Genomic DNA, 13,053 nt, shown 5'->3' with positions numbered 1-13,053 from the left:
AAGCCATTACGTATGGGATGTAACAAAGCAATCCCTAAATAGGGTGGGAACAAGCCACACCACGCGCTAGCACCTGTGCTCCAAAACGCGCATCCCTCCTGGCAGCCACATCCAGCCTGTAATGTCGGGCAAAAGAGAGCTTAGAAGCCCATGTTGCAGCACTGCAAATCTCCTGAAGAGATAGTGCTCCAGTTTCCGCCCAGGAAGAGGAAACCGCTCTTGTGGAATGTGCCTTAAAGGATTCAGGCGGAGCCCGGCCAGACAGCAGATATGCTGAAAAGATAGCTTCTTTGAGCCAACGGGCAATAGTGGCTTTAGACGCTGAAGACCCTCTGCGAGGACCTGCAAACAGCACAAAAAGATGATCAGAGGTCCTGAAAGAATTTGTAATTCGCAGATACTGCAACAGAGTCCTGCGCACATCCAAAAGGTGCAACTGCCCAAATGAATCTGGAAACTCATCCTCAACAAAGGAGGGAAGAAAAACAGGCTGGTTTAGGTGAAACGCTGAAACCACCTTAGGCAAGAAGGAAGGCACGGTTCAAACCGTGACCCCTGACTCTGAGAATTGCAGAAAAGGGTCTCTACAGGACAGCGCCTGGAGTTCTGACACCCGTCTCGCCGAGGTAATGGCCACTAAAAAGATGGCCTTCAGTGTCAAATCTTTCTCTGAAGCACACCGAAGCGGTTTAAAGGGAGCCCCCTGAAGGGCCTTCAATACTAACCCCAGGTTCCAAGCTGGACAAGGTGCCCGCACAGGAGGACGGAGCTGAAGCACCCCTCTAAGAAACCGTGTGACATCTGGATGAGCAGCTAAGGACACGCCTTCAACCTTGCCACGCAGGGAGGCCAATGCTACCACTTACACCCGCAGGGAATTATAGGCCAAGCCTTTGTGTACACCATCCTGCAAAAAGTCCAGAATCAGCGAGACAGGAGCCCGCAACGGAGAAAGTGCTCTTGAAACACACCAGACTTCAAACTGGCACCAAATCCTGACATAAGCCATGGAAGTGGAGCGCTTACGGGCCTGCAGGAGAGTGGAAATTACCTTATTTGAGTAGCCTTTATCTCTCAATTGCGCCTCTCAATTGCCATGCCATAAGACCAAAGCGGCAGGCATCCTCCATGGCCACCGGACCCTGTGACAACAGGTGCAGAACCAAAGGTAACGGAAAGGGAGCCTCCAACAGCATCTGTCGGAGGTCCGCATACCAAGGCCTCCTGGGCCAATCCGGGGCGATGAGCACCACTTCTCCTGGATGCAGCCGAATCCGCAGGAGCACGCGCCCTATCAAGGGCCACGGAGGGAAGACATACAGCAAGCCCAGGGGCCAGGGTTGAGCCAAGGCATCCAACTCGGCAGAGCGAGGATCCCTCCGTCTGCTGAAGAAGCACGGCACTTTGGCATTGGAACTGGTTGCCATAAGATCCATCACTGGCTTGCCCCATTTGGCACATATCTGCAGGAATACATCGTCTGCTAGTTCCCACTCCGCTGGATTGATCTGATGCCTGCTTAGTTGGCTTGCACGTTGCTCTGACCTGCAATGTGAGCTGCTGACAGGGACTGTAGATGCAGCTCGGCCCAGTGGCAAATTTGTTCGGCCTGCGCGGCTAGAGCTCTGCACTGAGTGCCACCTTGTCGATTTATGTAGGCCACTGCTGTCATGTTGTCCGACATCACTCTGACAGCCAATCCTTCCAGGGTCACTTGAAAAGCCTGAAGAGCCAGAAACACCGCTTTCAACTCCAGGCAATTGATAGACCCTGGCGTTGACAGACCCTGGGCATGCTTCCCCTGGCAATGTGCGCCCCAGCTCTTCAGGCTGGCATCTGACACCACTAGGCACCAATCGGGGAGCGCCAGCGGCATTCCCCGCCGCAACATGCTGTCCGAGAGCCACCACTCCATACTGAGGCGGGCCGCAATGAGCCAAGAAAGGCTGCACTGAGAATCCTGAGATACTGGAGACCATCGTTGAAGTAGAGAATACTGTAGAGGTCTCAGGTGCGCTCTCGCCCATGGCACCACTTCCAAGGTGGCAGTCATCGATCCCAGCAGCTGGACAATGTCCCAAGCTCGCGGGCGAGGCATCCTCAGGAGCAGATGGACCTGATTCTGAAGCTTGCACTGCCTTTGCTCGGGAAGAAACACATAGCCCGAGGCTGTGTCGAACCTGGCCCCCAAATATTCTAGAGACTGTGAGGGGGTCAGGTAACATTTGGCTATATTGATGACCCAGCCCAGAGATTGAAGGACTGAAACCACTCTGGCTGTAGCAAGATGACTCTCTTTTTCTGAGTCTGTTCCGATGAGCCAGTTGTCTAGGTACGGGAGAACCCGGATACCCTCGCCTGAGAAAGGCAGCTACTACCACAATTACCTTGGAGAAGGTTCGGGGAGCTGTGGCGAGGCCAAAAGGCAAGGCCCGAAACTGGAAATGTCTTCCCAACACCGCAAACCGCAGAAACTTCTGGTGCGGGGGCCAAATTGGTATGTGCAAGTAAGCTTCTTTCAGGTCCAGAGACGTGAAAAACTCTCCTTGCTGTACAGCCACAATGACAGAGTGCAGGGTTTCCATGTGAAAATGCCGCACTCTTAACGACTTGTTTAGCTCTTAAGTCCAGGATCGGGCGAAAAGATCCGCTTTTTTGCGGCACCACAAAGTAAATGGAGTAGCGGCCTAGACCTTGTTCGGCGGGAGGCACCGGGGTCACAGCCCCTATCTGGCACAGACTGTGCAAAGTCTCCTCTACTGCCGCCTGTTTGGGGGCAGAACCGCATCGGGACTCCACAAACACGTCTCTCACCGGGGGCATCGAATTCTATTCGGTATCTGTCTCTGATCAGGTCCAAGACCCACTGATCTGCGGAGATTTTGGCCCACTCCTCGAAAAAGAGGGAAAGTCTTCCTCCGATGACAGGAAACGAGGAGGGGACCGGCGCACCATCATTGAGAGGGTCGCCCCTGAACACCAGGCCTTGAACTGGCAGCTGCGGAACGTTTGTCTGAGCGAAAGGAGTTTCTCTGCTGAAAGCGGGCACGTGAAGTGAACCCAGCAGCACGCCCCGGGCGGTACCTTCTAGCTTCACGGAAGCGAGGTCTGTAAGAGGAGCAGGCCGCCTGACCCTTAGAGGAAGGCTTCGGCCTATCTTCGGGCAAGCGCTGAGGTCTGGAATCCCCCAGGCCTTTAACAATGTTTTCCAGTTCCTCACCAAACAGGAGGCCTTGAAAGGGCAACTTCACCAACCTTTGCTTAGAGGCCATGTCCGCCGCCCAATGTTGTAGCCAAAGAGTGCAGCGAGCCGCCACTGATACAGCCATTTGTTTAGCCGAAGCTCTGACAAAATCATAAAGGGCGGCAGCCAAAAAGGACAAGGCCGACTCCATCCGCGGAGCCACTTCAGATAAGGTCTCCGCTCCATCACCGGGCTGTTCCACTGCCTGCTGTAACCAAGCCAGGCAGGCTCTAGCAGCATAACAACTGCATGCAGACGACCGAACAGTGAGACCTGCCAAATCAAATGACCGCTTCAGAGCTGAATCAAGCCTGAAGTCTTGAATATCCTTCAGGGCAACACCTCCTTCAACAGGGAGGGTAGTTCTCTTTGTCACAGCCGTGACCAGGGCATCCACTTTAGGCATTGCAAAGAGGGTATAATTGCCCCATAGCCCTGGCAACCTTCAAAGGTCCCTCAGGGTCAGCCCATTGAGCCGAAATAAGCTCTTGGATGGAGTCATGCAAAGGAAAGGCTCGAGCAGGCTTTCTGGTACTAGCCATCCTTGGATTAACAGAGGAGGCTGTGCCACTCCCAGGATCTTCAATCGAGAGGGCTTGTAAGGCATCTGAAATAAGCGCTGGCAGCTCCTCGCGGTGGAAAATCCTCACCGCAGACGGATCATCAAGGTCCTGTGGCAATTCTGCACCCGACTCTGGCTCCTCAGCCCAAGAAGTTCTGCCAGACCCCTCAGAATCCTCATAGCCCGACCATGGGGGGGAAAGGGGGGGCGCCACACTCAGAAGGGGAATTAGCCCTTCTGCGTTTATCAGGAGGATAAGAAACAGGCAAAGCCAACTCCAAAAGGCCAGGATCCACCGGGGGGGCAGGCAGAGGGTCCGAAGATCCCTGTGGAAGAGCTCATTTAAGCATGTACGCCCTATGCAGCTTTAAAACAAAATCAGGGGAGAAAACCGCTCCCTGACCGCCCGGATCCTGCCCAGGGCTATCAGCTCTATTATTAGCCTCACTCGGAGGACCCCCCCCCCCCCCCGGATTCAGGGCTCTCCGTCGCAACGGAGGCTGCGCCATGTAGGAAAATCCAAAATGGCATCCACTGCCAGCTCAAAGCGCAAAAGATCACCGTTCGCCATGCTCGGGCCGGCTCTACCGTCTGTACAGCATGAATTACAGAGCCCCGCTGCTGATTTGCGCTTGCCACATTTAGAACAGCGCTTTACAGTCTCCGCAGCCATCGCCGAAAACGGCGGTAAAATTCAAAAATGGCAGTTCGCACCAAAAACGTCCCGATCGCGGGCCCACCCCGGAGGAGTCAGAAAACACACTTACCTCACTAGACCGAGTATCACAGCTCCGGTCCTGCAGAAGAATCTCAAGAAAAAAACCTCTTTTCCAAGATCGCTGCGCTAAAGCGCGACGTGACTTTATTTATTTATTTATTTTTAACGCTGTGAGGAAAACAGAGGCAAAAGAGGTAAATAAAAACACTCGAGGGTCAGATAAGTGGGAAAGGCAGGGAAAGGCGAACCAATGTGCCTGCATCCACTGAGTGGGAAAGGACAGGGAAAAGCAAACTAATATGTCCACATCCACGGGGGCATGGGTAAGGCAGGGAAAGGTCTGACCTATGTGCCTTCAAAGTGAAGCTGCTATAGCCTCTAACACCCCGGCTAACAACTGGCAAGCCAGGAGCCACCCCCAGGCAGATTTTTGATGGAGCTCGAAGAAGCTGCAGCCACCCTGCTTGGGGAGATAGAGAATACTGAAGAGGCAGTGGAGCTAGCTGGCCATGAGGCACTGTGAAACGTTGAGTGCTCTCTATCTCCCCCTGCTGGCTGATGGACACAACCCATATGTAATGGCTTCATCTGCTTGATGACAAGGAAATCGCTAATGAATATGAATGATTGATTCACATGCCTAATATTTGCATTATAACCTGGTTGGTGGCCCTCAAGGACTAGGGGTGAATGCCAAGGTTAAGCTTTTAAGCTGATGGTAGGTTCCCAATATCTTTCTCCTTATACTCGCATTCATCAATTGCATAGGGAAGGAGAACGTTTACTGAGAACTACCCCAATGGCTGAACTGGGCATCTATGTAGGATGTTTTTACTTCACCAAGATAAAAATCATTCAAAGGTGATTATATAGATGAGGTTGATGTTTAAAACCTAAAATCAAACTGGATCTGCAGAGCTTAAGATCAGCTCAAGAGTCTCAGCTTCAGAATCACATGAGTCAAGCTGGCTACGAGATCAGGCATGCCTTTATTTAAATTTTTTTTTTAAGCGAGGGGGCAAGGCAAATAAGATTATGTGTAATGGTTTAAGATATTTCCCTAACCCAAATTTGTTTTCTGCTGTGCTTTGACTACATTAGATAAACTTCACATAATAGAAACACAGAAAAATCTAGGCAGATAAAGACCATACAGCCTATCCAGTCTGCCAATCTATGCCATCTACTCTCCATGCCGCTCCCTTGGAAATCCTATGTAATAGCTCATACTGCTCATTTGTTAAACCAGATCTAATGGGTAGCATTAAAAAAAAACTCCACATTTTAAACCAGAGAAAACCTTGTATGAGAGCAAGAGCCTCTAAATATAATCATGATAGCCATACCACAGATGTGCCAGCTTTTTACACAACTCTTATAATATATGCAGATGATATAACTGTCTATTTCTTTCAAAGGTCAATTGATAAATGTAGTCCCTAGTGCATCTAAGGCAACTGAAATAATTAGGATGGGCAGATACTTTTAGACTAAAATTAATAAGGATAAAACAAAGTTTATAGTGTTTGGTAGCAAATTTAATATGGGTGATTAGGAAAATATATGCATTGATCATATTAATTTCCCATTGGACTCGTCTCTTAAAATTTTGGGCATAATCTTTGATAACAGGTGAATGCAGTAGCTATAAGGTGTTTATTGTGTTATGGAAATTATGTCAGATAAGACCAAATTTTACTTTTTGAAATGTTCAGATCAATTGTGCAGACCACTGTATTATCGCATATCAATTACTGTAATATCTATCTAGGCTGGAAGGGTACTGTTTTTAAAAAGCTTCAGACACTATTAAATACCACCATATGACTAATATTGAAGGTTTCAGTTGTCAGAACTTCTCCATTATTGCTACGGCTATATTGGTTGCCAGTGAAGGAGTGGGTGGTATTTAAACTTTGCTGCCTTGTTTTTAGAATTGTGTACGGCGAAACACTGGAGTATATGACAGCTCTGATACAAGTATCTTATAAAAAACATCTTACCTGGAGCCAGATGTTTTTAACTTTTACAATACCCGGACTCAAAACAGGTTGTTTACAAACAGATTTTTTTCAAGTACACTGGCTTATCTAGCTGCCAATCATTAGAATGATTTACCTACTGACTTGAGAAGGCAATCAAATTATATGATCTTTTGAAAAATGTTGACAACTTTTTTTGTTTAGGAGAGTCTTTGTGATTATTTTAATTTTTTTTTTTAATGATTGTCTATTACCACCATATCAGGTCAAATTACACTGGCTCCCTGTAACTGCAAGAATCGGGTTCAAAGCCGCTTGTATTGTTTTTCAGATTTTATATGACTTCACATCTGATCTTTTGATTAATATATCATCATGGCCGAATCCAAGAGACTAAAAGCCCAGCTATTCCTTTCCTCTCAGTCTCACAAGGGATTTCTATCCCAGAAGACCTTCAACTTGCTTTTCCCTGTGGACGGAACTTCCCTATGGAACTCCCTGACCATTGCCATCAGAACTACCACCTTAGTTTTAGGAAGAAGCTAAAACCCTCTCCCCAAAAATGGTCTCCTGATCTAACTTTGCAAAATATGTAACCTCTAGGACTACGCTTTATATCCTTGTGACCAGATCTCTACCTCCTCTTATTATCTTCTGCTGTCTTCCCAATGCAATGCTCTAACTAATGTAACCTAATTGTTATAAACTGCACTGAACCATGGAAAGGGGATTTTATATGAACTGAATTATATGTAACTTCCTGGAGTTGACCCAGTTCATTCTTTAGTGAGCCACACTGAACTTTTATAGTAAGTATGGGACAGAAGTGTCATATTATTACCAACAACCAACATACACTAACTTCCTGATATTCTCATTCTGGGTTCTGTGGAGTAGTGAACTAGGCTGAAGGAAAAATGATGTCTTACCTGATAATTTTCTTTCCTTTAGTAGCAGCAGATGAACCCAGAAACTGGTGGGTTGTGTCCATCTACCAACAGGTGGAAAGAGATCACTGAACTGAACTCAGTGTTCTAGGATGGCCAGCTCCTTAGTCAGTCAGTATTCCTCGCATCAAAGCAGAAGGAAAAGATAAGTATATATGGAAAACTTCCTCACAGCCAAACATTCAAGGAAGGCATGCATCTCCAAAGACACCATCACCTACAACAGAGACCCACATCAGCCCACAAACTGACCCAGTGGCACAAGGGTGGGATCCTGGATTCATCTGCTGCTACTAAAGGAAAGAAAATGATCAGGTAAGACAATTTTTCCTTCCTCAGCATGAGTAGCAGATAAATCCAGAAACTGGTGAGATATAGTAAAGTAGTCCCTAAATAGGGGGTGGGGGGAAGCTGCCAATCCCACTGAAATCACAAATGCGCCAAACCTTGAATCTGCCTGCGCAGCCACATCCAACTGGTAATGTTTGGAAAAAGTGCACAAAGAAGCCCAGTAGGTGCTCAACGGATCTCGTCCAGAGAGGAATTGCGATCCTCCGCATACAATGTGTGCCAACGCTCGAGAGGAAAGTGCTTGCAGAGACACCAGCGAACGCTGACTCGCCAGAATATGTGCTGATGTCAATGTCTCTTTAATCTACCGCATAATGGTTGCCTTTGAAGTTGCATGGCTACGATTTGGACCCTAAAGGAGCACAAACATATGATCCGAACGACTAAAGTCATTAGTGACCACCAGATAGCGAAGGAAGACCCTACGATCTTTGGCAAAAAGGAAAGAACTGTGCAAATTGTGACATCTGACTCAGCAAAGTGCAGAAAAGGGTTCCTACAAGACAACGCTTGCAGTTCCAAGACCCGATGGGCTAATGCCATAGCTACCAGGAAGACAGCTTTCAGAGAGAGATCCTTCTCCGAGGCCTGTTGCAATGGCTCAAATGGAGTGCGCCGTACAGTTCCCGCCCCCTGGAAGTACACTCTTGTCACCCCTCCTCTTAAGAAACCCCAGCTGGACCCTGCTCTCCCCTCTAACTTTTGTCCTGTCTCGAATCTCCCCTTCTTTGCTAAACTCCTCAATAAACTTGTTCTCGTCCAGCTTGAATCCTTCGAGGAACTGTCAAACGTCCTTCATCCATTCCATGCTGGCTTTCGAGTCAGCCATAACACTGAACCCCTTCTTCTGGCTCTCCACAATACCATTCGAGTTGCTGTGGATCAACACTCTTCTACGTTCTTCTGTCATAATTGTTTCTTTAGACCGCTCCTCTGCCTTTGACCTAGTCAACCATTCCCTCCTTCTTCGCAGTCTCCTCTCTACTGGAATCTCGGATACAGTCCTATCATGGTTTACTAGTTACCTTTCCAACCATTCCTTTCAACTGGTCCACTCCAACTCTCGCACCCCAGTGCTTCTCATTCTTTCAGATGTCCCCTAAGCTATTCAATACTCCCCCCCTTATGGCTATCATCCAAGAACAAGGTTGATTCCCTTTCTGCTATGCCAACAAGATTCAAGTCCTCTGCTGCATCTCTGATCTCTCTTCCCAATCTTCCCCCTTGAACTCTTGCCCAAGTGCCACCTCTACCTGGCTTAAAGAAAATGGCCTTTTCCTTAACCCCTCTAAATGTGAAGCCATCACCTTTACATCAACATCCTCTCCACTGCCCCCAGCAACCTTACTTAACAGACCCATCACCTTCAGCTCTTCCACCAAGATCTTAGGTGTAATATTTGACCTTTAAACACCAAATCGATTATTTATTTAGATTTTGCTCAATCCTTTTTTCAGTAGTAGCTCAAGGTGAGTTACATTCAGGTACACTGTTATGCACTCCTCTTTCTTTGCCCTCCACTGAATCCATGCTGTTCATCCTTTGTCTTCTCATTCTATCCGCTCACTCATTCAAGCCTTAGTCATCTCTCAAATTGACTACTGCTGGTTTACTTCTCTATTACATTTAATGTCTCCAACTCATCTTCTACCTCAGTCAAACTCACCAACCATGCTCATCATTTTGACTGCGTCAGTCTGCTTTTCCACTCTGAGCATTGGCTCCCGGTTTCTTTCCGCCTCCACTTTAACTCCTCCTCCTGGTCATCAAAAATCGTTCTTGTTCCGCTTAACTGAACAGAATGCTGATTCCCTATTCGCCTGCTTATACTCTTTGCTCCTCCTCTGATAACCTTCTCTACATCCCTGCCTCTTCTGGTCTTCATCTCTCCTTCATTTGAGAGACTGCTTTTAGTTATCTCAGCCCCAAGCTTTGGAATTCTCTGCCCCCCTCAGCTTAGGTTGCGCCTTCTCTCTAAGAATTCAAAGCCCAGTTGAAGACCTTTCTGTCCTCAGTTTTTGAGGCTCTCCCCACATAATCTCTTATACTGTTCCTTGTGTCCATTATCATTCCCTCCTGCCGAGGCCCTGCTCTCTTCCCTTGTATTTCCTGTCCTCTCGTCCATGCCCCACCCACCATCTCATTGTTAATTTTTTCATCTGTTGTAAACCACTTAGCTACCAGTATTGGCCCTATTTTGAGCTACATCGAGTTCAGGAAATAAAAATAAAATAAATAAACCTGGTTAAGGTTCCAATCCAGACACTGCTGGTGCAACAGAGGCTTGAAGGTGATTAACTCCTTTCAAGAAACGTATGACATCTGGATGAAACTCTATAGGGGAACCTGACAGCCCCCCCCCCCCCCCCCCCCCCGTTAACAGGTAAGAGCCGTGGCCTGAACCCAGAGGGAATTATAGGCAAGGCTCTTCTGCAGCCCATCCTGCAAAAAAGCCAACAGCTGCAGTAAGGATGCTGACCACTCCCTGCTCAATCACCACACTTCAAAGGTGTGCCACACCTGCACATACACCACAGAAGTGGACCGCTATGAACATGAAGAGTCGTAATGACCGTGTTCGAATAACCCTTTTCTTTCAATCACAATCGCTCAAGAGCCAGGCCATAAGACTAAAGTGGGAGGGCTCTTCCATTTGAACCAGACCCTGATGGAGAAGCCCGGGAGAAAAAGAAAGAAGAGGCACGCCCACCAGCAGACAAATACAGTCTGCAAACCACAGCCAATAAGGCCAGTTTGGAGTCACCAGAATGATCCATCCCTGGTAGCAGTTGACCCTGTGGAGGCCCCTCCCTAACAAACACCATGGGGAGAAACACAGAGAAACTCCTCTGCTGGCCAGGGTTGTAGAAAGGCATCCAAACCCTCGGAGCGGACTTCCACCTTCTGCTGAAAAAACCCCCGGGTCACTCTGGCATTCAAACATCGCCAAAAGGTCCATGGCCAGCATGCCCCATTTCCACTTGATCTGGCGGAAAACCACTGTCAACAACTCCAATTCTGCTGGGTCCAAGACATTCTGGCTTTGTAATGTACGGGAGCTATAAGAAGAAACATCTAGCTCTGTATTTACATAGGCTTGGGCAGACGAGCTGTGTCACCTTATTGTGTCTTTTTGTGTGTAGGCCTGTATTGAAAGATAAGGCAAGAAAACATTTTATTGATGTAGAGGGGGAATTTCCATATCATTTCATAACCCTTCAGGGCTGAATTTAAGATGTTGGTGCCCCTAGGCAGGACCACAGAACCATGAGACTGATCACAGAACATGATCCTAAAGCAAGAGAAATGATACCCCCCCCCCCCCCCCGTATAATGTTTCTACACCATCTTAATGAGGTTGATGTCCTATACTGTCCTGAAAAGCCAGAGCACAGTAATTCTGTGATTCAGTAATCTGAATTCAGTAATTCAGCTGGTGGTTGGGAGGCGGGGATAGTGCTGGGCAGACTTATACGGTCTGTGCCAGAGCCGGTGGTGGGAGGCGGGGATAGTGCTGGGCAGACTTCTACGGTCTGTGCCCTGAAAAAGACAGGTACAAATCAAGGTAAGGTATACACAAAAAAGTGGAACATTTCTTGGGCAGACTGGATGGACTGTGCAGGTCTTTTTCTGCCGTCATCTACTATGTTACTATGAGGCATATTTTCAAAGCACTTAGCCTTCCAAAGTTCCATAGGTTTCTATGGAACTTTGGAAGGCTAAGTGCTTTGAAAATATGCCTCTATGTAACTTAAGTTAAACTTGCCAGATGTCCGGCAACTACTGTGTATTTCTTAATATGGAAGCCATTTAACATTTGGATACATTTTCAAGCCAGCAGCAAAAGTCCTAAAAACATAGTATCTCATGATAAATGGGAAATATGTTACGCAAGAACATAGTACTCTATTAGTTTTGGATCAGAATTATATCACGGGGATTTACTCAAAGAAATCAATTTTGGAGGGGCTTCAAATATATATAAATACATTCTCAACAGTTACTGTGTTTTGGAGGAGGGGGGGGTCTCTCCAAGACCTGGGTCATGTGACCCACAGAATCACTGGATATACGGGAAAAACACAAAAAATAGTGAAGTCTCAACACAGTCCAAGCAGCAGGGATCACTGGGAAATGTGGTAAAATACCTGGCTACAGCTAACAATAACTTGTACTCTGGAGGAAGCACACTGGTTACGACAATACCGCCGTCTCCTGGGATATAACGCAAAGCATGGCTTCACTTGCAGATAGAATGGAAGTGGAATTCTGCAAGCAGGGGTGGGGAGGGCAGCAGGGCAGGAGTAGGAGTAACAGAAAAAGAGGGAGTGGCCTAGGTACCAGACTATTTTCTACTCTGCTCCAAAGTCCAACCCCTCCCCCTCCTTTCCCTGAAGACTGCCTGGAAAGAGGGGTTGCAGCATAACACTCCCGCTGCTCTGGAGTCTGAAACGAAGTGAGCGGACCGTTTCTCCTGAAATTAAGCACTGGAGAGTTTCAGTGGGTTGCAATACACTATTGCGGTTAAAAATGACAAGCTCCTTAATTTGGTGGTCTACAAAGCAAAAGTGATAGCCATCCAATTAATCTTGCACAGAATCAAATACCTGAATTACAGCAGGCTATTAAATGCTATGTGATTACATGGCCTACTCCTAGGTCCAAAATTCTAATTTCCTTTAATTACTTTTTTTTGTTACTACTGCTAACAATAAATCATTGTGCCTTACCAAAGTTGTATGATGACAGGCTACTGTTTCTCTGCGAAGGTTTTTTCGTTACCTCTGGAAGTACGATAGGGATACCGGCATTGTTGTTGGTGCTGCTGCTGCCTGACAGGAAGGCACTCTCTGAGCCTAGCGAGGTGTTGGAGCTGTTCAGGGATGACTTGCGGAGCTTTTCCTTAAGGAAGAAACCTTTAGATTTGGACTTCCTCTCTCCTTGATCCTCCTCGTCACTGTTGAGTCTGCCCACGCTGCTAGGAACGATGGCAGAGGCAGACTCCATATCATACTTCTTTTTGCTTTTCATTTTGTCTTTCAGCTTCCCAAATGGGGTCCTGTGCTTGTCCTTCATAGACAGATCAAACATACTGGCTGTCATGTTGTTGCAGGTGAACTGAATGGACACCTGAATCTCACCCCTTTCTTTCTCCTTCTGACCTGGCTTTGAATGGAGTCTGTACCACCTGAAAAAGAAAAAAGAAATGTACAACTAAGTCCAAGCATTCACAATTTATTTTTAGTACA

General features: G+C 47.3%; 1 protein-coding gene across 1 annotated transcript in view; it reads right to left on the bottom strand.

Moving 5' to 3' along the window:
* Positions 1–13,053, bottom strand: part of RAB11FIP5 (RAB11 family interacting protein 5) — a 293,008-nt gene that overhangs the window by 124,962 nt on the left and 154,993 nt on the right. Inside the window, exon 2 of the mRNA XM_030190956.1 lies at positions 12,535–12,992. Within this exon, the coding sequence (XP_030046816.1) occupies positions 12,535–12,992 (458 nt within the window). The remainder of the gene's footprint in view (positions 1–12,534; positions 12,993–13,053) is intronic.

This window comes from Microcaecilia unicolor, chromosome 2 (genome assembly GCF_901765095.1).
Source record: "Microcaecilia unicolor chromosome 2, aMicUni1.1, whole genome shotgun sequence".
Taxonomy (NCBI): Eukaryota; Metazoa; Chordata; class Amphibia; order Gymnophiona; family Siphonopidae; genus Microcaecilia; species Microcaecilia unicolor.
Note: the sequence above shows the minus strand (reverse complement) of the source record. Positions and strands in the feature narration are given on the sequence as shown.